The sequence below is a fragment of the Mauremys mutica genome, chromosome 2, assembly GCF_020497125.1.
Source record: "Mauremys mutica isolate MM-2020 ecotype Southern chromosome 2, ASM2049712v1, whole genome shotgun sequence".
Classification (NCBI taxonomy): Eukaryota; Metazoa; Chordata; order Testudines; family Geoemydidae; genus Mauremys; species Mauremys mutica.
In genome coordinates, this window is record NC_059073.1 from 179,758,952 (window position 1) to 179,784,275 (window position 25,324).

Here is a 25,324-nt window from a genome sequence, read left to right on the forward strand (position 1 = left end):
TTTTTCTTTAAAGGCAGGAGAGAGATTATTTTCTTATTTTGTTCTTATTGATACTGAGTTTCATTCAGGGGCGGCTCTAGGCATTTTGCCGCCCCAAGCACGGCAGGCAGGCTGCCTTCGGCGGCTTGCCTACGGAGGGTCTGCTGGTCCTCCGAAGCTGCGGGACCAGCGGACCCTCTGCAGGCAAGCCGCCAAAGGCAGCCTGCCTGCCGCCCTCGCGGTGCCGGCAGAGCGCCCCCCGCGGCTTGCCACCCCAAGCACGCGCTTGGCGTGCCGGGGCCTGGAGCCGCCCCTGGTCTCATTGTATTTATACCAATATAGATCTGGGGTCTCTCTTCCAAAATCAACCTAAATAAACTGGGATAAGTGAAATGAGAACTGGACCCACTGTAAAGTGTTGAGCTATAATATGATGTACTGTAGCAGATGGATGATGCAGCCCTCCTGCACACCAGGCTGATGGGGGAGGCATAACGGCTCTTTAACAATATGTCTACACTGCAATTAAACATCTGTATCAGCTGACTCGGGCCCATATCAGCTGACTTGGGCTTGTGGGGCTTGGGCTATGGGGCTGTTTAATTGCACTGTAGATGTTTGGGCTCAGGCTGGAGCCCAGGCTTTGTGATTCTAGGATGGGGGACAGTCCCAGAGGCCCAGTCCAAATGTCTACACCTCAAATTAGAGCAGTGTTGCCTAGTGGTTTGAGTGCTGGAGTGAGACTTACGAGACCTGGGTTCTATTCCTGACTCTGCTACTAGCCTCTTAGGTGACCTTGTGCCTCAGTTTCTCCATCTGTAAAATGAGAATAATGATAGTGATCTCCTTGGTAAAGTGCTTTACGATCCACTGATGAAAAGCATTATATAAGTGCTAGGAGGTATTATTTTAGGTGGGAGGGATAGCTCAGTGCTTTGCACATTGTCCTGCTAAACCCAGGGTTGTGAGCTCAGTTGTTGAGGGGGGCCATTTAGGGAACTGGGGTAAAAATCTGCCTGGGGATTAGTCCTGCTTTGAGCAGAGGGTTGGGCTAGATGACCTCCTGAGGTCCTTTCCAACCCTGATATTCTATGATTCTATGAATTAAATAGCCCAAGCCCTGTGAGCAGAGTCAGCCACCAGTGTTTAACTGCAATGTAGAAATACCCTGAGGCACAATCCCTTCCCAAGTCCCACATTGCTCACCTACTCAGCCCAGTGACTATATGCCACAATATGGCCTTTAGGAAAGCTCTAGTGTGACTCAGGCCTGTTCACAGTTTATTACAAGAGGTAATTTCTGTGATTTACTAAACAAAAAGTCTCTGAGGTCCTCTAAACCTTAGTGCCACATCAGCTCCTCAGACATCCTAGGTGAAATCCCAGCCACACTGAAGTCAATGGAAGTTTTGCAATTGACTTCAGTAGGGCCAGGATGTCACTCCTTGAGTTTTATGAGGCAATAATAGTTGGCATGTGTGACCCAGGGAGCCCCTCAGTGCCAGCTGGCAGAGGGCACACCATAGTGTAACTCACATCATGCCTGACATACTCATTGCCCCAATTCACTGTTGTCAATCTGATTCTAAAAGGTGTCTGTAGTGGGGTAGTCACCCTGCTCTGGGTTGGAAGGGGTTAAAAACAGCTCTGGGAAAGGGCTGCCCAGGGACCCAACCAGGAGCAGGCTTGAGGCAGCCAATCAGGGCCCAGCTGGGCCAGTATAAGAAGGGCTAAGGGAGGCGCTGGGTCAGTCTGACTCCAGCATTGGAGTGGGAAGGACCTAGCTGCCTCAGAGCAAAGGATACCTGGGGCAGAACAATGCTTGGGAAAGCAAGAGGAGCTGGGGAGCTCCAGCCTGGCAACTCCCCAGGCTGAGGTCTTGTTAAAGGCCTAAGTAGGTACTGGGGCTGCAGAGGTGCAGCCCAGGGATAGGCAGAGGCAGCTAGTCCAACCCCCTTGCCAGTGATGAGTGGCCACTACAGACTGCTGTCTGCCTCAGAGAAAGGGGGCTAGATGATGAGTGGCAGTAGCCACTGAGGCAAAGTGGGGTCCTCTGGGAGGGGAGACCCAGAGCATGGGGACTGCTGTGGGGAAGAACCTCAAGATAAGAGGGCACTGGGGGCCGGGAGGGACATAGGACCTGAGGCAGGAGAGACACCGGACAGAAGGGGGCACTCTGAGGCTGGAACTGAGCTAATTCCTGGACGACCCACAGGAGGCACCGCAGCGGCAAGTGCTCAACCTGCTACAGTGTCATCTAAAGGTGTCATATGCAAATGGGTATCACTCTGGTCATTAATATTACTGCATGGTGTAAGTACGGGCTGAATGTAAAGAATTATAGATGTGTGATAGAAATATCTTCTTCAATGCGTTTGGCAAGCAGTGCATAAACCTAGTCTGTTCTAGACAAAGGAATGTTGTTTCACCTGCTTGACTGTCTCTCCAATGTAAATTGAGCAAGGCGAGGACAGAAACAACGGTACTGCATTTACATATAAGGTAAACAGAGCCACCAAACTAGCAAGTCAGGGAGATGACCACACAATGGAACAATCACAATGGGGGATGGAGGCTGTACCCCCAAGGAAACTTCCTGGCTGTAGAAAGAGAGACAACGGACTTTGGGAAATATAAGCAGAAACAGAAAGTCATTTTGGCATCCACCATCTGAGGGCAGAGCTCTTGAAATCGAGAAAGATGGATCCTTCAACCAAGTGGATTGAAGTTTCTGGGAACTGATTATAGGTGAGAAACCTGCTTAGACAATGAGTGTAACTTGAAGTTAGTTTTAGTCACTAGAAAGTGTGGTTTGTTTTGTTTGTAACCTTTCATGTCTCTTCCTCTCTTACCTGAAATCACTCAAACCTGTGTTCTTTGTTAAGAAACTGAAAAACAAAACCATCTCAGTGCTGGTTATGAAAGTGAAGCGTGAGTCTTCAGCTAACCTAACCGGTTGATGTGGGCTCTGTCTCTTTGCAGGCAGCAAACTTAACTTCTGCGACTGTCCAGTGAGAGGGACTGGACACTGCAAGGAGACGTCTCTTGGGAATTGGTGTTCACTGTTACCTGTAAGGCAAGGTTTAGACTGGAAGAGTCCTGAAAATTTTGCTGGCAAAGCAGACAAGCTGATGTGTCCAGGAGCTGGCACACAGCTCAGCAACAGCAAAGCTCGCTCTTGCTGTGACAGTTCTGGGTGACTTGAGCAAGATGTCATAGCATGTGGATGGAACAATTGGAATGTAAGCCCAAGTAGGGCAAAAGAAGATTTTGTTTGTTTGATATATGCTCTGCATGTCCTGGCATTCAAAGATACTAGACAAGTTTATTCTGATTGTGGACTGAGAGGTATTGTACAAGCAGTATCAGAAATAAAATGTCCTCCCATCTCCTTTAAAAAAAATCAGTTGAAACACATCTTTCCAAAGACAATTCTTATTTTTTTTAGACTCCCTTTGTCTCTAACCTTTGGTCGACAAACAAAAGAACAATGTTACAAAGCTTTAAGCCAAAAGTTTACAATGTTGTTTATACCTCTCATACATTCTACAAGGCATTCATTGTTGAGAATATAAAATACTCTGTTATCTTAAAGTCTTGATCCTACTTCATTGTGTACATTGGACATATGACATTACCAAGGCAGATGGCAAAGCAAAAGTAGAGATTGAAGAGAGCTAAAACATGCACAGAGATGTTTGTGTCACTTGTTCTCATGGCCATGCACTTACATATATCAATGTAATTTGGTAAAAGCAGGGTCTGTAGATAACTTACTGGCATTTTGCAGTGAGGTCTGGGAGAAATTGGGAAAACTGTCTATTCAAAATGTGGAGGAAAATGAATTCAGTAAATAAAGATGATGATGATATAGCAACTAAATAGTCAGATTTAATAGAAGATGACAGGCAAAGGACCCGTCCACAACACAAAAATCTCCTCATCCTGAATGGATTTTCTGGGTCAGATGTTAAGAATGCTCTTGCATGGTGTGGTTCTGCCAGCAGGTGGTGGCCTTTGTGGATGGGGCAAACCCCTTAAATAAGAGTGCTTTCAACATCTGTGGTTAGGAGGTTCTGTCCTATATACACAAGCTGGAAATCTGCCTGCAAACCTGTGCGATCTGAAACAATTTCAAGGTTTCACCTTACAACCCATTTCAAGAGCTGTGCATTACTGCAATGGTAGCAAGGCCCCACAGACCAAATAATAATCCCTCTAGGTACTTACTCCTTTGATGTGAATTACAGCCCCTGGAGGTCCAGGGGGACCCGGGGGCCCAGGCAAGCCAGGAGGACCCTGGGAAGGCAAAACAAGGGGAAAGAGACATTTATTAGTTAGAACCTTTCAGACTGCAGTGCCAGCTGACAGAAAAATGGCATTGGCCAATTTGAACATGGAGCCTTGTGCTAACTGGCCTGAAGGGAGGTTGAGCATTTTCTTGAATGTACAAATTTTTACCTTTAAAAAGAAAATGTGGATTCTAAGATTTGACCCACAATATTTCATAGACAGGAGAATTGCCCAAGGCTTTTGCATTCAGAACAAACAAACCAACCACAGAATTATATAAAAAAGCTCCATTTGTTCCCCAGAAAACACTCTCTTTGGATTATCCATGCTGCTGAGACATATACAATTACAAATTGCACTGTTCAAATGCCATTCAGACAGCTGGACATTTAAATGCAGAACATCTGTAACATAAATCCTAGCCCTAAGGAGAGAGATTCTGAACCATTCAGTCATGTAGCCTTTTATGTTATTTAAAGTGAATTTTGTAATGTGGTATTATGCCACGGTGGGTTTGGTTCTGGCAGCTACAGTTTTAAGCTTAACAGAGTGAAAGTTATGTTTGCTACTTGCTTTAGAGTTAGAGTTTTTAGAAACACATAAAGACCAAGGGTAGTGACCACACATACATTTACCAGTACAAAGTTTAGTTTAGTTTATAAGTAACTTATGATTACGCAAGCATATAGAAATTCTATACAGACCTATGCACAAGTTACAAATATAGTTATACTCACATCCTTAACAATAGTGTTAGGGTCTGATGGGTCTCTCATGCTTGATCATTAGTAGAGGGATGGTTCCAGCTGGAGTCTCCCATAAGGAGCTCAATTTTCCCATTCTGGGCAGCCCTTTTTATAATGTGATTCTGTTTATATCTACATTCTGGGCATGTTCATAAAAGTGTCAACCCTCTTTTCTCTTATTGGTCTGTGTTCCCTGGAAACTTAAGGGACCCCAATTTTCTATAGACTGTGTAAGTTTCCTTTGTTTTTATCCCATGGTTTAAGACACATGTCAGAGACAGATGCGCCTTTACAGTATTTTTATGATCTAATATTAATCTTTTGGGTAATTTTGCACAATATTACCACCTGGTACCCCTTTTTCCATATTTTTAGGGCATTGCGTTATTTTTTGGTCATTGGCTTGAGTTATTACTTCTTGTCTCCAAGGCCTAAAATAGCTAAGCTAAAGTCTTGCAGGCCTCAACCTACGGGTTTTTGCATTTTAGCTTGTCTTACTTATGTCTAATACTTGGCTTCTTTAAATACTGATCAATTTTAGATTTTTATAATCCTACAAATTCATTCTAATTAACATAAAATGAATATATGTAATATCACACATTAATTAATTATAACATTACACAATAAATGAATAATAAACTAAAATCATTGGCTACAGCCAGCACACTACACACTCAGGAACTGCACTATTAACCATGGGCTACTGCACTGACATCAGTGGATTTATTCTGGATTTACAGCACCATAACTGAATGCAGAATCTAGCCCAACCTATAACATTGAATGCTATATCCATGTGGAGGCCCTGTGTCCACACACTGCGTCTGGTCCCTGATGGATCCCCACCCCCAGCTCCCTGCTAGCACTGCTACATTGGAATAACACTCTTCATTAAGCGCCTAAGAAGAAAAGTATCAGAGGGGTAGCTGTGTTAGTCTGGATCTGTAAAAGCAGCAAAGAGTCCTGTGGCACCTTATAGACCAGTGGTCCCCAACCTTTTCATCTAGCGGGCGCCAGACAAAGGACCGGGGCGGCAGTGGAGCATCCGCCGAAATGCCGCCGAATTTCTGTGGCATTTTGGTGGCGACGCCTCTCGATGATGTCAAGCGGCATCATCGAGAGGTGTCGCCACCGAAATGCCGCAGAAATTCGGCAACATTTCGGCGGATGCTCCACTGCTGGCCATGACGCAGGTGCATTTAGATGCCCCCGTGGGCGCCGCGTTGGGGAGCCCTGTTATAGACTAACTGACCTATTGGAGCATGAGCTTTTGTGGGTGAATACCCACTTCGTCGGATGCATCTAATGAAGTGGGTATTCACCTACGAAAGCTCAAGCTCCAATACATCTGTTAGTCTATAAGGTGCCACAGGACTCTTTGCTGCTTAAGCAGAAAAAAGATACTACAAGCTGTAATCCGGGATAGAGAGGGGCATAATGGATGGATGTGGAAAGAGGAGGAGAGGGCAGAGATTATGAACCTGTCTGCTGCTATAGCTGACTTTTCTTTCCATCCAAAGGAATGACACTTTGATTATGTTGGCTAACACATGAGAACTCAAATTATTTAGAACAGATGCACCTGGTAATGAGATCCTCTCATCTGATAGAAATGGAACAAATTCATACAATTTAAAGCCAGAAGGGACTATTAGGTCATGTAGTCTGATCTCCTATATATCACAGGCCATAGAATTTCACCCAGTAACCCCTGTATTGAGCGCATTAGCTTGCGTTTAGCTAAAGGATGTCTTCCAGAAAGGCATCCAGTCTTGACAAAGATTTCAAGAGCTGGAGAATCCAACACTTCCCTTTGGTAGTCTGTTAATCACTTTCACAGTAAGAGATTTGTGCCTAATTTCGAATTTGAATTTGTCTGGCTTCAGCTTCCAGCAACTTGTTCTTGTTTTGCCTTTCTTTGTTTGATGAAAAAGCTCTTTAGTACCTGGTATTTTCTCCCAGGAAGGTACACCAATCAAGTCACTTCTCTGTCTTCTTTTTGACAAGCAAAGACATTAACATAATTTGCACTCATATCTATTGTGAAGGATTCACACTTGTGATTTCAACCTGGTGCGGAATAGTTTTTAAACAAGCCACTCCAGAAGGGCACTTCATAAATACAATAGAACTCATTTAAAATACAGTCAATTGAAATATAACAGATTCCACCAACAGTGTAATGAACCAGGATACTATTTCTGATGTGAACTTAATCATATAAGGTCTTTTGTACAATATTGGTACTGATTTCTCTAGTAAAGCAACAGTGTACTGTGCTGGTGTACACAGAGCTCAGAGTGTGTGTATGTGTGGTGGGACTACCTGCACCTTGTCTTCTCTAATAGCATAGTACTGAAGTAGCTGCACTGTTTTTGGTACTAAAGTAATACATGTACCAGTACTAATTTTTCTAGCATAGACACCTCCTAAGATGGTACAAGAACTCTGATACGAATTACGATGCCAGATGTTATATGGAAATGGAAAATGCTATTCTGGAACATTTACTTAAGCTGAGTAGCACTTGCTGATGGACTACTTGCATGAGTGCTACCCGGTGTCGATCAGGGTTGAAGAATCAGGATTTTTGTTTATTAAGCTCAAAAGCATTTTTGAATTCAACAACTGTAGAATATTTAGCATGCAAATCCTACACACACACATTATCTGTGTAATGTTTGTAGTGTCCCCCTGACAACTTGTGGCAGCAAGCACGACCGGGTAGGAAGTGTTTGAAAGATGAAGCCCAAGATGGGCCTAACTGAGCCACACTTACTTACCAAGAGTAGCACTTATGTGAGTATCTCACTGAAGTCAGTAGAACTACTCACACAAGTACATACTGCTCAACTGGAGTTAGGATTACAGAAATTGGGGCTGAATTATTATTATTTATCAGGAGAAACGGAATGATCATGTTAGCATTTCTAGGTATTGCAAGCTGGTTTTCATTCCTAGAATAGATTCATATCTATTAGCCTTGACATGGGATTATATTCTTGTTTACAGTGAAATTTCAGTACCACTGCAGAACTTACATATAATGTTACACCCCGTTCACCTTTTACACCTTTCAGTCCATTCAATCCTGGGCGGCCCTGAAATGAAGAGAAATGTTTTAGTTTCTGTACAGAAGTAAACTGCTATTTTTATTCCATACCTATCTCATAGAACTGGAAGGGACCCTGAAAGGTCATTGAGTCCACCCCCTGGCTTCACTAGCAGGACCAAGTACTGATTTTTGCCCCAGATCCCTAAGTGGCCCCCTCAGGGCTGAACTCACAACCCTGGGTTTAGCAGACCAATGCTCAAACCACTGAGCTATCCCGCCCTCCATCTGAAAGACCCTAACACGTACAGGTCGTCCAGGAATACCAAGTTCTCCCTTAGGTCCAGAAGGTCCTATTGGTCCCTGGAGACAAAATAGAAAGCACGTGATTAGCTGAGAAAAGGAGCAAAATGTAAAACTTTCTATATGGAACATGACAGTGACTCATGTTTTGGTCATTTTGAAAGCACATCAATGTGTTTTTAAAAAAAGGTTCCCTGTCTGCAGACTAATTCCTTCAGCAACTATTCTGAGAGTACAGATGTGAGGCAGATAGGCCTGCATATAAAAATGGAACCCCAAGATTGTGATCTTTGGAGGACAAGATTCTTTGCTCTCACTGTCAAAGTCTAAATTTCACCCAGATTTTGTGTGCCCAAAATGTTCAAAGCTGAGCTGTCAAGTACCAAAGTATAAAGGGGAACTTATAAGCATCTGTCTATGGAACAGGAACTGTCTCTCTCTGCTTGAGTGAATGTGTGATTGGTGTTTTCCAATGATTTCTATGCCAACTTTCTGCTAGTCTTGCATTTTTTAAATTATTTTTGAATGGGGAATTTTTAGAGTGATTGAAAAAATGTCTAGACTGACCTCAAATGTCTCAAAAAACCCACAGACCTCCTGACTGGATATATTTTTCAATATGTGGACTTCCCAAGCACAAAACTACTGGAATGGGGAGAATCTTTGTTTACATAAAGGTGACCTAATTGGACCCTGTAACAGGGTGCTGGCCTACGAGGCACTGAACCAGCCCCTGTTCGCTCAGAACCTGCTAGCGCAGCTCCCATCAAGGGGAACTGATTGGAGCTGGCAGGGTGTGGCTCATTAAAGGAGCCAAAGAGTAATCACCTGTGAGCCTGCTGGGGAGAAGGCCTATAAAGCTGGCAGGAAGGAAGTGGAAGTGGAAGTGGAAGTGGAAGGGGGCGGGGAAGGAGAAGGAGAAGGAGAGAAAGGAAAAAAAACAAACAAACAGGAGGAGTAAGGAGTGAGGAATTGTTGCTCCTAGCTAGCAACAGGAACTAGCTGTCCCCCCCGGGTGGCTACCGAACTCCTATTGAATTGTACAGAGTTGTATATAGATGGTTGTGGGAACGAACACAGGGAAATAAAAGGACACTGGGTTTTGCAAAGTAAGAGGTCTCCGGCTGATTTGTACCATGAGCGATGAAGTGCACATCTACACACCCCAGTGACCATGGCTGCTGGTGATTGCTGAACACTGGCCAGGTGATGTCATCATGCCTGACAAAGAAACCCATGCTTCCTCCACACTCCCAGCTGTAGGAGTCCAGCAACATGCAACTTCTAAGTGTCAACTTCCACAAGTAAAAACCTCTAGCCAGCAACAAGTCCATCCACATAAAAAAGCAGACTTGAAAAGACCACAGGCTAACCTTTTTCCACCAGGCTGAATGAAACCTCAAGAGTAACCACCACCATTCTGTATATGTAGCAACTTTTGGATTTTCTTTTCTTTTCCAATTTGTATTAGCAGAAGGACACCTCTGCTTTAGCATTCTTGCAAACGTTTTTAACTGTAGCAGGTGGCTGGTAATGAGTGTGTGTGTGGATAGAACCCTCAGAATCTGAGAATGGTGCTGTGATGGCCCCGGGGTGCCACCTGGAACTGAGATACAGCTGAGCCCTCTGTCTTACCAATCTGGGTTCCCTCTTGCACTGTGACATTGTGACAAGCTGCAAAGCCCTCCAAGCTTGCACTCACAACAACTTCCATAGGCAGGGCCCACACCCAGCGGTGTTCATAAACGCTCTGCACAGCCACTCATGAACCCACATAGAGAAACTACAACCAAAATACTCTCATCTCCCCAGCCTAAGCCCCCAGAGCTATACTGTCCTGCCCTGGTTAAAACCTGACCAGTATGAATTTATTACCCAGTCCGCCACTTCTATAAAGGAAAGTGGACGTGCACTAACTCTTGTTCATGAGCTGCAATTTATCCCCTTTGCACTTCAAACAACACACAGCGTTTTAGGTAAAATATAAAATAGATTTATTAATTGCAGAAAGATAGCTCTTAAGTGATAACAAACAGATCAAAGTAGATTACCATAAGAAATAAAACAAAACCACAATCTAAGCCTAATGTACTAGTTAGTATTTGAATCAAGCAGTGTCTCACCCAGTTAGATAGTACATAGAAGCAGGTTAGCTTTTACATCCACAGGCAGGCTTCTTTCTTTCCTGCCTGGGACCAACACTTCCCACCCAGTTCAGTCTTTTTCCTCCGGTACTTTCAGGTGTGTTGTCGTAGGAAGAGTGAGGTACCATTATGATGTCATTTCCCCCTTTTATATCTTCTTCCTACTTGCTGGAAAGCTCTTTTGCTGTGACCTGGGTCAAAAAGTTCCCATTGTGTAGTGCTATCTCTGAGAGGTTTCTGTTGTACACAGTTCCTGGGGTAATCTTTGTGGTTGTGTATATTTCCTCAATATGCCATTAACATTGTTTGGCCTTTTTATTGTTGTACCTGAAAGGCTGCTTATGGGTGTTCTCAACCTCACATGTTTCAGTAGCACATACATAGCCAAACCTCATAGCTTCACATACAACGATAGCACATACAATCCAACGAGATATCAATGTCTAGAAGATCGAGACTGTTAGAATACCTCACAAAGCATACTTTGTACAAAATATATCATAATTATACGACAGTGGTGAATATGGGATGCCACAGGTACCTCTAGAGTGGTTCCTCCAATACCTAACAGCCCTACATTAACAACTGTGCTGTCTAAAGATCACACAGGCCTATATATCATGCATTAGGGGTTGTCGCCAAAAATAAAAAAATATAACCACCCATTCATCCAGACCACCTTAGCAGTTTTAGACAAATTTTCTAAATTCCTGTTGCCGAGGCCCTCTTCCTTAGCTAATTTAAATAATAATTAGGAATGTATCCGTAAAAATATCAAAGGACTATTTGTTGTGGGGAAGAGCCAGGATTATTCAATATCAACAGTTGCTCCTGGGTCCTGATTTGAAATCATACCAAGAGGTACGTAATAATATAAAGATCCCACATTTTCAGTATTTACAAGTCAAATGTTTTATTGTGGAATCTGGATATGAGGCAGCTCTTTCTAGACATTTAGCCAAAGGATAAGCTGGAACAAAGGGTTTAAATTCCATTTTCTAAGATACACACAAATTTGACTGAGAAAGATGTTAGGAAAACAACCCAGATGAAAAGATGGGAGAGGGATTTGGACAAAGAAATTGATCTGGATAAGAGTGTCTCCATATAGGAAAAGAGATATACATCTTCAATTTGTGTGGTCCATAAGGATTTTTTTTTTATAAACTACTGTATAGATGACAACTGACTCCAGCTAAGCACTATCATATTTTTGCTATGTGAGAGGTGCTCTTATGGAGGGGTTGCATGGAAAGATACTTGCACATGTGATTGCACTCAGGAATTAGATGGTTTGGGGAGGAACTTATTAAAGAGATTCATTGTATGACAAAATGCTGGCTGGTTTCCTAGAGATCCCTGACCTGCTTGCTTAATGCTCCAGTACAGGATCTGCATTTTAAAGAGAACAACAAATTAATTTCTTATTGTTAGCTGCTAGACTTTGTGTTGGAAAAATGCGACTCTTCCTCCTATGGAATTGTGGTACAGTCCTTGCGATGGAAAAGCTTTCACATCAAGTACGTACACAAGAGATGCACCAAAAAGACGAAAGGTACTTATAAATTTGGTCACTCTTTCTAGCAAACCCAGCCAGCAAGCCAGAATCTATAGCCAGGTTCTTTGAAAATTAACCTGATCCTGAATAAGAAATATATGACATACCATGTTAATATTTTATTGTAACTTTACCTTAATACAAGTTTCAAAAGGAATTATATGTTTAATCTTTAATCTTCACCTAAATTTGTCATTTGTATTTTAAATGTAACAAGTGGTGTCATGCTGAATGGTTTTTATAACCTTATATTGGGGGGGGGATAAGGAGACTAGCTATTTCCTAACCACCAGTAATTTAGGCAGGCTGCCTTAATTGGCATCAGAGCTGTAGTCTCAAAATTAGCTTCAGTCAGCGAGTGATTTGACACCACCCGCCTTGTATCACATATTTTGTTGGAACATAAATATATCAAATGGCACTGAAATTGACAATGTTCTGTTACTTTGGGGGCTGATAGCTAAAAAGATCACTGTCTTCTCAAGTTACACAGAGCGTGTCAGGAATTGTTGGTTTATTTGAGGTGGTTTAACCAATCTCATAATTTGATGATTCTAGAAACCCACCTTATTCTAATTTGATTTGTTCATATGTAATTTAGTTTATGTTTTTTTGTTTAGTTGTTCAGGCAATAAAATAGGTAAAATTAGAAACCTGTGTGGTTTGGATGTTTTTTCCTTTGATGTCAGGGTTCAGATCCAATGGGCCACCTAGTGGTGGTTTGTAGAACTGCTCTATATTCCTCCCATAACTGGTGCTCAGGTAGGAACACTGTTGGGTTTTGAGGGAAAGTTGACTTCTGTATACTGATCCCTTCTTTGAATGAGCAATGTAGACTCCAGAATCAGTGGGAGACTGAGGTGATGCATAGCCACTGGTCAACCTAAAGGCTGACCTTTTCCACGCAACAATGTCTATACTGCTTGCACAGAACAGACAGATTCAGACTTGAAGACTTTCAGCAGCTTTTCTGCATACTGAATGATTTAAGAGTGTCACCCTTTATTGAGTGTCACCAAGTCAAACCAAGAATATTATTTTTCTTTGAGGCAGTAACTCTCAATATTGCCTGGGCAAAACAGTCAGTTCTGTATACTGTATGTAGTGTTAGAATTTCCTATTACAAAAATTAAATTGGTTTTGGATCTCATTTCATCCTGACATCAGTTTTGTAGGAACCAAAAATGCTCCTACAAAATGCTCGATTAGATGGTTGTTTACACTGCAGTGCCCAAAGACTCCAACAGGGATTAGCCTCCACTGTGTTAGGCACCGTACAAACACAATCTGCATCAATGTTTTTGTTCTGCACCTGACACAGAGGTAGCAAAGGCAGATTTCTTAGAATACATTTTTTTTGCCCTGATCCTGCAAACATTTTCTCACATAAGTCATATTACTCACACCAGTGGTCTTATTGATGTCACTAGGGCTGGATCAGGAACTATATTCTGTTTTACTTGCTCAGGGCTAGAGTGTAGCTGGCCCTTAAGTGGCTGCAGTGGGGTGGGAAGGAGTGAGCAGATTCCCCTCATGCAGGCTGTGTAGCCAGCCAGAACTGCAGCCCCCGTAGTGGAGAGAGAACAGGAGCTGCTTCTGAGATGCTTTCCCTGGGGCAACTTGTCTGAAAGGGGGCATGGAGCAGGCAGAGCCATGACTGTCTCTTCTATGCCATGCATGCTCCTTCCAGGGCAATGAGTGATTTGGGAAGTATTTGCCCCACTGAGGCAGGCTGCCTCCAGTGCTCCCCCTGGGGTTGCATGGCCCCCATACCATCCCTTACTATAGGCAGTGATTAAATGCACAACCTAGCCCTACGGTTATTTTGCACATTTAAAGCTGTAATGGATAAAGAGTCTGATTCATAGCAACCAGTACTGGTCTCTGATGAAACTGATGGTAAATAATGACTGACTCATCATTCCGTTCTATTGCTCATGATTCATAGATTCCAAGGCCAGAAGGGACCAGTGGGATCGTCTAGTCTGACCTCATGTAGAACACAAGCCATGGAACTTCCCTGAAAAAGTCCCGACAGAATATTTTCTAGAAAAAACATCCAATCTTGATTTAAGAGTTGCCAGTGGTTCCAATGGTTCCAGTCAGGAACGTGGGGTTTAGGGATGAGGGAGGAAGAGAAGCTGAATAACACAAAAAGAAAGAAGAGTTAAAAGAAACTAGACTGAAGATATGAAAACAGAGTAATAGTAACAAATGAGATAAATGAATAATGGAGTGAAAATAGGACAGCTAGAAAGGAGAAAAATAAGGAAAGCAGGGGACAAAAGCAATTTTGAGAGGTGACCATTTAAGAATGGTAAAGCTGCAGAAATGTTCTGAATGCCTCTAGAGAAAATGAGGTCAGAGAGCCACCCAGCACATTATTCCATTGCTCTCCTTAGATCTGCTTTCAAGGCCAGAAATCCTTATTCAAGTCTTCCTCACATCCTGTATCATCTATTGCAATTATTGTTTCCATGGGCTTCACAAGCCCCTGCTCTCACAGGACAGAAGGCAACCGCTTCTACCTCCATGACACTAAATCCAAATTACACCTCTGAATTCAAATTGTCAATGAGGAACTGCAACGTGCCTTAGCTCAGAATGTGCCCGATAATTAAGAGCCCCTTTGAAAGGGCTTCTCAGTGTAGTGTTGTCTCTGACAGGCTGTTCAATGAAGTCTTGCTACTGCTGCAGCTTCCTACATGGATGTGCAGATCAGTTCATTTGGAAAGTGTGCCCCTCCTTGCCCTGCTGTTTGCTATTCAGCCAAGTCCTGCAGCTGCTGCTACGGCTTAGAGCACAGACCCACTAAGAAAGCTGGGGCACTGCAGTAGCTGCCTCAGCTGGAAGAGTTGTGTTCCATTCATAGCTGTGACTGGTGCATATAGCACTGGGATGAAGGCACATTTATTTTACTTTGTATTTTCCCACGTTTCTGAATGGGACAGTGCCCATATGATAGGGCCTCTCTCCTAAACCCATCAGACTCCAAAGGCTTCCCTAGTTACTATGCAAAGGACTCTCTGGGGCAAATCAGGTTCTTGGCTCAGTCCAGCAGCAGTGGCAATGGGAGCACTGTCCTGTGCCTCTGCCATATAGCAGGGAAATGGGAAGGCATCCCTTTTGCCTGAGGATGCAGAGGGCCTTATCAGTATCCCAGAAAGCTGGAGATGAGCGTAAGATGCAGGGTTGGCTGGCTACCCTCAAAGATGCTGGAGGTGAGCAGGGCATATAAGGCCAGCACTCTGTCCTCATTCCCACTCACCGCAGAAGGCTGTTCCGGTCCTTGGCATTCATATAGTGATTATTTTACCCACAGACCCCAAAGCACTTTACAAAGGTAACTAGCATGCTCTCCATTGTACATGTGGAAAAAGCAAGGCACGGAGAGGTGAAGTGACAGGCCCCAGTCACACAGTGAGTTGGTAGCACAGCTGGGAATAGAACCTGAGTTGGTAGCACAGCTGGGAATAGCACCTGGGTCTTATTATTTCTAGTCTGGCCTTCTATCCATTACTGCCTCTTGTTGTCAAGTGGTTTAGGCAGCCTGGGGGGTCTATTTGGGAGTCAGCATGGTGCCATGAAAGCTTAGCCTTATAGCTGTATTTGGATGATATTCGCCCTCAGGGTCCACACATCATCTGATTAATAAGATCTGAAATACTGATATTGTCTGAATGTCCCTACTCCAATCCCTACTCCAAACTAAGGCCTGGTCTACACTACATGTTTAAACCAAATTTAGAAGCGTTAAACCGATTTAACCCTGCACCCGTCCACACAACGAGGCCCTTTATATCGATATAAAGGGCTCTTTAAACCGGTTTCTGTACTCCTCCCCGATGAGAGGAGTAGTGCTGAAATTGGTATTGCCATGTTGGATTAGGGTTAGTGTGGCCGCAAATCGACGGTATTGGCCTCTGGGTGGTATCCCACAGTGCACCATTGTGACCGCTCTGGAAAGCAATCTGAACTTGGATGCACTGGCCAGGTAGACAGGAAAATCCCCATGAACAGTGCTGTGTGACAAGCGTAACAGAAAGCCAAAGAATCAAATGGACGCTCATGGAGAGAGGGAGGGGGTATCGAGGACTCCAGCTATCCCACAGTCCCCGCAGTCTCCGAAAAGCATTTGCATTCTTGGCTGAGCTCCCAATCCAGGGAAAAAAGGCGTGAAATGATTGTCTGCTGTTGCTTTCACGGAGGAAGGATTGAGTGACGACATTTACCCAGAATCACCCGTGACACTGTTTTTGCATTGGGATCTCAACCCAGAATTCCAATGGGCGGGGGAGACTGCAAGAACTATGGGATAGCTACCCACAGTGCAACGCTCCGGAAATCGACGCTAGCCTCGGTACTATGGACGCACACCACCGAATTAATGTGCTTAGTGTGGCCGTGTGCACTCGACTTTATACAATCTGTTTTACAAAACCGGTTTATGTAAAATCGGAATAATCCCATAGTGTAGACATACCCTAAGAGACTGATCTCCAAATTGATGGACTGTCAACTACATTCTCCTCTCATTCCAAACTGGCAACCATTTGTCCTTCGCTGTTTTCTAACAGCAATAATGCATATTCATGGAGAGGCTAACCCATCTATCTGATGATTAATGTGTCAAACTATAGTTTGTGGCTCACATATAGTAATTCATTGTATAAGCAGCTAACTAAAAAAAGAAAATAATGCATCACAGGATAATTCCTAGGCAAAAATATGATTAATGTTGGAATATTTTCAAGTTGTGTCATCCATCTAGTACCATCACGTATATTTCTCTCCTGCCCAAACATAATTAAATTAAAAGAGAACTTTACAATTAGTAATATAGGGGAGTGTTGCTGTACAATAATAACAACTTCAAGAATCTGAAAAGCCCATCAATACTGGCATCCACAATATAAATCTGATATTAATAATAAAATTGTGACATGTTACAGGGGATTTCAGACTCTTCTTTCATTTCCTGTTTGTAGTCAGATTGTGCCTGAGTGATCACAGCTGAAGCCTAGGGTAGGAACAGACAGCAGCTGACAGGCAGGCTCTCAGGGAAGTGAAAGAACCACAGCATTGCCACCTCAAATGTTCAAAATCATGTGTCAGGCCCCCCTAAATCATGAGGTTTAAAAATAAGTAACTTATGGGCTCCTTTTCTTTGCCTTCTGGTTTTGGAGCCTTTAAAGAACACTTGGATCAAGCTTTTCTCTGCATCCATGAAGGGTAGAGATATAAACCAGCAAAAATAGGTGAGATTCTCACATAATCTCTTGTCTCCAGGTGCTGGGGTTTTAAGTAAACCATCAAATATTGTGAGACTCTCAATAAAAATCATTAGAATTGGCAACTCCCTCCTTATTTCCTGCTTCACGATTACAGCTCTGGCCCCTCCATGATGAGTATCAGTAACTTGGGGAGGAAGGGAAAGGCAAGTTGCCACCACTTGCAGCAGCTAGGGGGCAAAAGAAGCAAGTGAAAAAGCCTGTGAGCATTCTGCCATCAATGGCAGGGTAGGGAGGGGAAATTGGACCCTCTGATAGTGAGAGGGTAGGGTTAGTGCTCTGATGTGCTTCTTGCAGGGAGCCAGCTCTCCCTAATCCTCCGTACCACCTTGGGAGGGCCAGGCTATCATTACCAGTGCAAGAAAGGAGATCAAAGGTGCTAACTTGACCCTCACTCTAGCAGAAGGTTGGTTTTAGTGCATATTTTCTGCTTTTGTTATCAGCCATGCTGACCTAGTAAGAATGCCATCACTCTTGACCTGCTACTGGAATTTGTACTGGCATCTCAGCCCCCAGGCAGATGCTACTACTTACTTAGTGCCCTATATCCCAAACTGCTGCTATTCCCCTTGCTGTCCATCTGGAGCCTTGAAAAGCAGGGAAGCAGTAGGTGGGACGATTCTCTTACATCTGTAACAGACTTCTTGGGAGCTTGCCCCTCAGCTGATCATGCTCCAGACATCATAAATGATCAGCCTTGAAGGCCCACAGAGGTCCCATTTACTTTGAAGACCTCAAGTCATTTTGCTGCAGTTGAGATCAGGTGATGCTCTTGAGATAAAAGCCCCTTGACTTCAGTTCAGTTGTGAGGTTGGCTGTGCAACTCTACCGGAGTTTAAGAGCATCTGGAGCCTCTTTTTACCTTGCCTGCACAGAGTACCTACACTGCCAGATCCTGCACAGCCTCCTGCATGGGTGGATGGAGCCTTGACTTCACACTCGCCTCACAATGCTATGGCCAGCAGAGCTGAGCAGGCAGAGACGAAGAAACAGAGGCAGATTCATGACTCCCTGAGGCTCCTCCTCCATAGCTGTGTTGCCCCTTCCTCAGGATGGATTGCGAAGTGACAATCCGATCCCTAATGGGGAGGGAAATGGGCTTTTTGAGGGATGGGTCATTGACTCTGAAATTTACTTCCCCAGCCTGATGTTTTTTTTTAAACTTCCTTGCCATGCTGCATCACTTATTGCTTCAAAGAATGGCACCGAACTCATAAGAGGGGGAAGAATGACCTTTCTGTTCTGAGGGGGATTTGGGAGGGTTCATTTTTTGACATAAAAATTGGTCCTATTATCTATTTTTTGTAAAATACAAATTGCACATGGGCCCAGAACCCTGGCTAGTCACAAACAAATAACTAAATACATTCCCAAAATAAACTCCTTGCATTTCTGGAGTTCCCTCAGAGTGAATTGTGGAAGCAAGATAATTTGCGACATCTACTGAGGTGAATTAGAAGAGCATCAGGCTTATCTCTAGACTCCCTTGTTTTTAGTGAGAAGACATAATTATGTCATCTTATCGTTTTTAAAGGTCTTATTTTATAACTCATTTCCTTTTTTACTGCAGCATAATTTGTAGGAGATACTTTTTCTATCATCACAAAGAGTCCTTCAGTTAGGGTGACCAGATGTCCTGATTTTATAGAGACAGTCCCGATATTTGGGGCTTTGTCTTATATAGACTCCTATTACCCCCTATCCCGTGTCCCGATTTTTCACACTTGCTGTCTGGTCACCCTATCTTCAGTGATGAAGTGCTCAGGCTTTAATCTCACACACTGCTTGCCTTGCCTTCAGACATTATTACAATCAATATAATTTGTGTTAGGATGGTATAAAGCAACGGAGTGGGAATGAGGGAGGAACTGGATGATTCTAGGCATAGAAAGACTGGACCAAATCCTGAGACAGCATAAATGTGCCAAAATCTAATAAGGTGCAGCCATTTAGGCAAGTGCAAGTAAAGGCTTGTCTACATTTAACACACTACAGTGGCACAGCTGCAGTGCCAGATTGTCCTGTTGGCTTAAGAAATCTGCCTCCTTGAAAGGCAGTAGCTAGGTGGATGGAAGAATTCCACTCTCGACCTAAAGCTGTCTACATGGAGTGTTGGGTCAGCTTATATCACTTGGGGTGTGGATTTTAGCTGGGTCAACCTAATATTCTAGTGTCGACCAGGCCTAAGGCATTCACGTGGCACAACATGCGTACACTGAGATACACGAGCACCCTGTGGTGGTGTAAAAGGATCCCGTGTGCTCTTCGGTGGGGGCAGAGAGGCTAGATCAGAAAAGCGACATGTCCTCTCAGAAAAGGCTGTGTCTCTAAGTCAAAAGGCAAGATCAGCTCATCCTGCAGTGATTTAAGGAGGGGAAAGGGAACTCAAGTGGATGATGTAAGTTAGGGTAGCCGTCCCAAGATACACTTTGCACCAAAGCAACCAACAGAAGTGTCATGCAACACATCCAACCAGCCCCTCAAAAAAGACTTCAGTAAAACAACAAGTACGGACAAGGTACCCAGAACAACATAATTACTGTGTGTCAAAAATGCCCTTTAATGAAATTTGCCAGCTCGCACAGGGCAGCCCTGGCCATACTATATCAAAAGCTGAAGCCAGGAGATAGCCAACCGCTAAAAGGAAGTGGTTTAAACCACTGCATAATATTTCATAGTCTATCAACCCAGCAGGACACCAGGGAACATGGTAAGAAAAGAAGGTTGATGATGCAAACAAACATAGCACAAGAAACTTCAACTTCAGCACATAACAAATGGCATCAGCGGGAGGGCAAACAAATCATACGTTCCCAAAAGGATGGGCACCTAATACACACTGCATGCACCAGAGGAAATCAAAGCATTGCCAGCCAGACTGTGCCACCATCATAGGTATGGCATAGCATGATATTTCAGAGATTTCTCTACTGCATTCCTGCCTGCCATCTTTGCAGATGCTTCCAACCTCTCATTAATGTCATTAGTGCTATAGATCCTGTAGCCTTTGTCAAGCTGCTAAGAGCAAACTCCCTCCTCTGTCAATTTTTCTAGCCAGCTAGAGTTAAATCACAAATTCACCTAGTGTAATTTGACTTTGAATCACAGCAGGATCTCACTTTGACACTCCAGGATACTCACTTTAAATGCTGGAACAAATTTTCCAATGTAGATGCTTGCAGTTGTGCACTTAGAATTGTATGCATATAATTTATGCTCACAGATGTGATGTGTATGTACAAAGTGAGTATTTGTGCATGAACATAGTCAGCTGGGCACCCAACTAACAAGTACGCATGTAAATACCTGATGTAGATACACCCATTGGGCATTTAGATTCATAGCTTAGACATGTGTGCAATCACATGTGCCTAAATTTGAAAATCTGGCCTGCTGCATTTTAAATTTACTGTACATCACTTTTACACACAATTTTCAGGACTGCATTTTCCGCACTGAGACTATTATAGCTGTAAAAGGAACTGAGAAAATGCTCATTAAAACTGGGAATTGAAATAAGCAGGGGTCGTGTTGTATCATAATTTGGGGTCAGGAACTTAGAACTGATGTCTTCCTAAAATTCAGAAGTGCCAAATTGATATGTGAGGTAACCCACTGAAATCAGTGGAGTTACACCAAGGATGAATTGGGCCCTCAAATGCATGTGTTCAGGAAAACCACTACCCTCTTCTAGCCAAGGGAGTTTTTTAAAATCTGACAAAAAACTGGTGCATTCCAAGGTAAAGGGATTAAAATCATTAAACCTGGAATGCACTGCAACAGATTGTACCAAATTCATCCCCACTGCTTTTTGTTCAACTATTTTCCAGTTATGAAGTTTCAAGCTTTGAGAGCATCATTCCTTGTAGAGTCAAAAAATTTCAAACCTAGGGAGCCTAAAGCAAAGCATCTAAAGCTATATTTAGGTACTTAAATAAATGGCCTCATTTTCATGTCCAATCTGCAGCTTCCACTGAAGGCAAGGGAGCTGAACACAATTCAGCACCTGTGAAAATCAGGTCAGACTTATTTAGATGCCTGAATATGGATTTAGGTTTCTAGCTTTGCAAACAAGTTTTGAAAAATGTGGCCTCTGTTTTTTAATTATCACTTTTTACATTCTAAACCAAAACAGGAACAATTTGCAGTACTGTATACCAAAGACAAATACTTCAAAGCCATTGCTGTCTGTGGATATTATGCTTCATCTTTGCCTAATGGTACTGAAAAACTAAAGCTAATTGACTAAGTTGAGGTAATCAAAAAGTACAAAAAGTACAAATACATTAAAAAATAGCAAATATCTTACCATAGGCCCTGGTGGCCCCATTGCCCCATGTTCACCCTGTGAGAGAGACATTTATATTAGTGATGAAGAGAAACTCTAATGTCTTGTTGGCCTGGTTGGTAATGGAGTTCAAGTCCACCAAGTGTTCCAAAAGAACTTGGTAACAGTATTAGCTTACCTTCTGCCCTTGTCTTCCTGTTAGTTCTCTTAGAGATCCATCTGCGGATATGATAAATCCGGGTTCTCCCTTTTCACCCTACAATTCACATAATCATTTGGCGATGTTTATACAACAGTTCTAAACAAAGCTTTATTTGCACTGACCAGAGAGCTTCAAAAGGTCAGTGCAGCAACATTTTTGTTAGTTCAAAGTGGTGACAGGCTGGTTGGGGAGGTGGCAACTACAAAAATGTGACTAGGTTGGATTTCAATTGTGGGGGGAGATGAGGGTTGTTTCTTTTTTAACCACGGTACAATAAAACAAAAATATCCTGCACCTAAAAGCCCGGAAAGAAAACCAAAATAGTACAACAAGCCTTCCCTTATCTAGTGCCCCTATGTGAAAGTGTAACATGAAACCTCAATAGCTCCCTGGCTGTCATCAAAGCAAAGGTCTTTTCTTCTAAACATTTGGAGCATGATGCTGTCCTATTCCCTCTAGCCAATAAACTTTAGCCACCAAGAGCTGGGCTGTGAACCCCTTAGTTTCACTAATGAGCTGCTACTCCAAGGAAGGATCCCATTGAATTCAATGGGACTAATCACACAAATAACTGCTCGGCAGTGGGAATAAGTGGTTCCCAGTGTGGCCCCAGTAGCTGCCATCACCCACCCTACTGCAGCCGAGGCATCCTGAACAACCTGGTCCCATAACCTCAAAGTGAAGAAATGTGGCCTCTGGCTTGACATCAACCCTGCTCACCACAGTGACTCTGCTGAATACTCAGCTCAGTGCACTGCCATTCTACTGCATCTTCCCTGAAAGCTTTAGAAATGTTTGAGTCACTCATACTTAGGATCCCAAGAAGGCTGGCCTGGATGTATCACTAACCCCATCTCTTGTTCAGTACTATGGACTCAGTGCCATGAGGAAAGTATTCCATGGACTTCTAAAGTGAGTATTTCCCCAAATATTTCTTCGATGGACTACACTCCCAGAGATCCTTCAGCTGTACAGCCTGAGATCAGCAGCCTTAAAAACAGCTGCCATTCTTGGCTCAGGATCATTGGAAGATCATTGACCCTGTGGTCAAACACATGCCAGAAACTCAGCATGCCATCTTTCATTCACCGGCATGTAATTTCACAGTTAAGGAGTGCTAGCTTTGCTCCTGCTCTGGGAACCTATTTCAGACTTTAATGAAACAATATCTACACCATCACATTAACTGACAAGAAATCAACGAAACAGTTGTATAAGGGTACGTCCAGACTACCCGCTGAATGGGCGGGTAGCGATCGATTTTGCGGGGATTGATATATCGCGTCTCATCTAGACGCGATATATCGATCCCCGAACGCGCTCCTGTCGACTCCAGAACTCCACCGGAGCGAGTGGCGGTAGTGGAATCGACGGAGCCGCGGACGTCGATCCTGAGCGGTGAGGACGGGAGGTAAGTCGGGATAAGATACTTCGACTTCAGCTACGGTATTCCCGTAGCTGAAGTTGCGTATCTTACCTCGACACTGTCCCCCAGTGTGGACCAGGCCTAAGCTACTTAAGAATGCAAAGGATCAGAAGAATGGTCTTTTGCTTTCCTTTTTCTCTTCTCATCCTCAAGGCTGCAGTAGCTCAGTTGTTCCTGACCATCTGCTTTCTGCCCCCATTCATCTCCTAACAATGCCACAATCCCAAACCCCACAGAACTAGAGTCCTCAAATCCTGCTCATTCTGTGCAGTGGGGTTCTGTTACAGGCAGGGTCCTCTGTACTCACAAAAGGAGGCAGCAAGATTTGTCCTTCTATAATTTACATGGTAGCCTTTTTTGCTGCAATTCCTTTTTCCTTCCTACACCGTTGGCATAGATGATCAGTTTACAGAAAAAGGTCAGCTCAGACCCAAAATGTTTAAGGTTTATGCAGAGTCATTCTGACAGTTGTGCAAAATGAAATGTAGAGTTTCAGCATCAGAGTCTGTATATTAGTCCCCAAGAGAATTTCAAGGTATTTTGTTTAATATTGCTCATTTCCATGGAAATCTCTTTTGAAACTCTAGTAGCAACTCATTAATATCCCTGTGGAGAGCAAAATGAAAACCATAAAAGCAACAGAATAATGCCACCAGACGTAAATTTTTTAACACATTTCTGAGCATATTCATCTCTCTACTAGTGCACATGGGATGCTACTCATTCCTTCTTACCTGTTGTCCTTTTGGTCCTTGTAATCCAGTCAGTCCAATGGCACCTTTTGGTCCCCTTGGGCCCTGAAAGAGCAAAAACAAAAGTCTGTGTGTCTCTTTTATAACTGGTTTGGATAAGAGCTTTTCAGATATCAGTTGAGCATAAGGAAGCACATTTTGATCAATTTAATTTCAGATAGTTGGAGATCTGAAACTTTGAATCACTCCAGTTTTAACTGTCCCAGGAATTCCTTTCCCTAGTCTAAGGCCACTGCTATCTGCATCACTTAATTACAGAAACTATTCCCTACAGTTGTCCTGTGGAGAAAGGTTGGCTTGCATTTTATGTTGCAGATTTCCCTTAAAAGTGCACTGAAAACCATTTTTTTTACCCTGCAAAAGCTGAATTCCAGTTTCTGTGTTTCTTCTGCATCAGTAAAGAACAAAACTAACAGCTAAAGCAGATAAGAGTGACATTTAAGTCTTCACAATTATTCTAGTAACAATTAGGGATCTTATGCAACTTGTTACATTAATTTTTAAAAGCTTCTCCGTTCATTGTCTCTGTTTCTATGCAGCCCACAAAACCCTGACCTACCTTTTGCCTAGATTATTCTTTCTATGGATTATGCAGCCTGGGATCCTGTACCCAAGCCCACACTCTGAAACCATCAATGGCTTTTGAAACTTTTGAAAAATTCTTATATCTGAATCCATAAACTAAATAAAATTGGTAGGGAGTTACAATTTGATCACAATAATAGACAGACAGCATGACACTAAGGTGCTAGGATTTTGGTATTATATCATTTTGGAGAAGCCCTATAGAATTTAATAAGAATTAATTTTGCAGAGTTCTTTGTATCATCCTATAGAATTTAAACAGGGTATTGTGTCCCTGTTATAGAATATTATAGGATAGGCCAAAAAACCTATAGAAAGGATATAATTCTCTATTAAATGCTATAGCTTTGAAGGTAATTTCTTTAATACACTACTGATTTCATCCCTTAAAAAATTCTGTAGGGGTTTTTTTTTAGGGAGTAAACACTTATCAGACCTGGTTACAGATTTAAAATATGCCACTAAATTGAATTAAGTCAAATATTAAGTATAAATATGATACAATTTATGTACCAAAATGGATGATGCATCTTTTAACTTCCATTGAACAAGTGTTTATTTCTTAAGTATTTGTTACATTCGTCCTAGTTTTACTCAGACTTACATTCTCCCATTTGACATTTATGAACTTTGAGAATTTGTCAGCCTTTGTATCATTTTTGTGTGATTCCAAAGCTGAAACATTAATGAACTCATTTCCAT

The 25,324-nt window shown here is 42.8% G+C and overlaps 1 protein-coding gene across 7 annotated transcripts in view; it reads right to left on the bottom strand.

Annotated features, from left to right (window-relative positions):
* COL15A1 (collagen type XV alpha 1 chain) overlaps positions 1–25,324 on the bottom strand; it is a 328,870-nt gene that overhangs the window by 30,797 nt on the left and 272,749 nt on the right. For 6 of the 7 annotated variants that reach the window (XM_045005760.1, XM_045005762.1, XM_045005764.1 and 3 more), the window contains 7 exons: positions 24,020–24,082; positions 21,836–21,913; positions 21,679–21,714; positions 8,383–8,436; positions 8,063–8,122; positions 4,210–4,278; positions 3,757–3,798 (listed from right to left, as the gene is read on the bottom strand). In XM_045005760.1, the coding sequence (XP_044861695.1) occupies positions 3,757–3,798; positions 4,210–4,278; positions 8,063–8,122; positions 8,383–8,436; positions 21,679–21,714; positions 21,836–21,913; positions 24,020–24,082 (402 nt within the window). The remainder of the gene's footprint in view (positions 1–3,756; positions 3,799–4,209; positions 4,279–8,062; positions 8,123–8,382; positions 8,437–21,678; positions 21,715–21,835; positions 21,914–24,019; positions 24,083–25,324) is intronic. The other variant, XM_045005761.1, reaches the window with a different exon arrangement.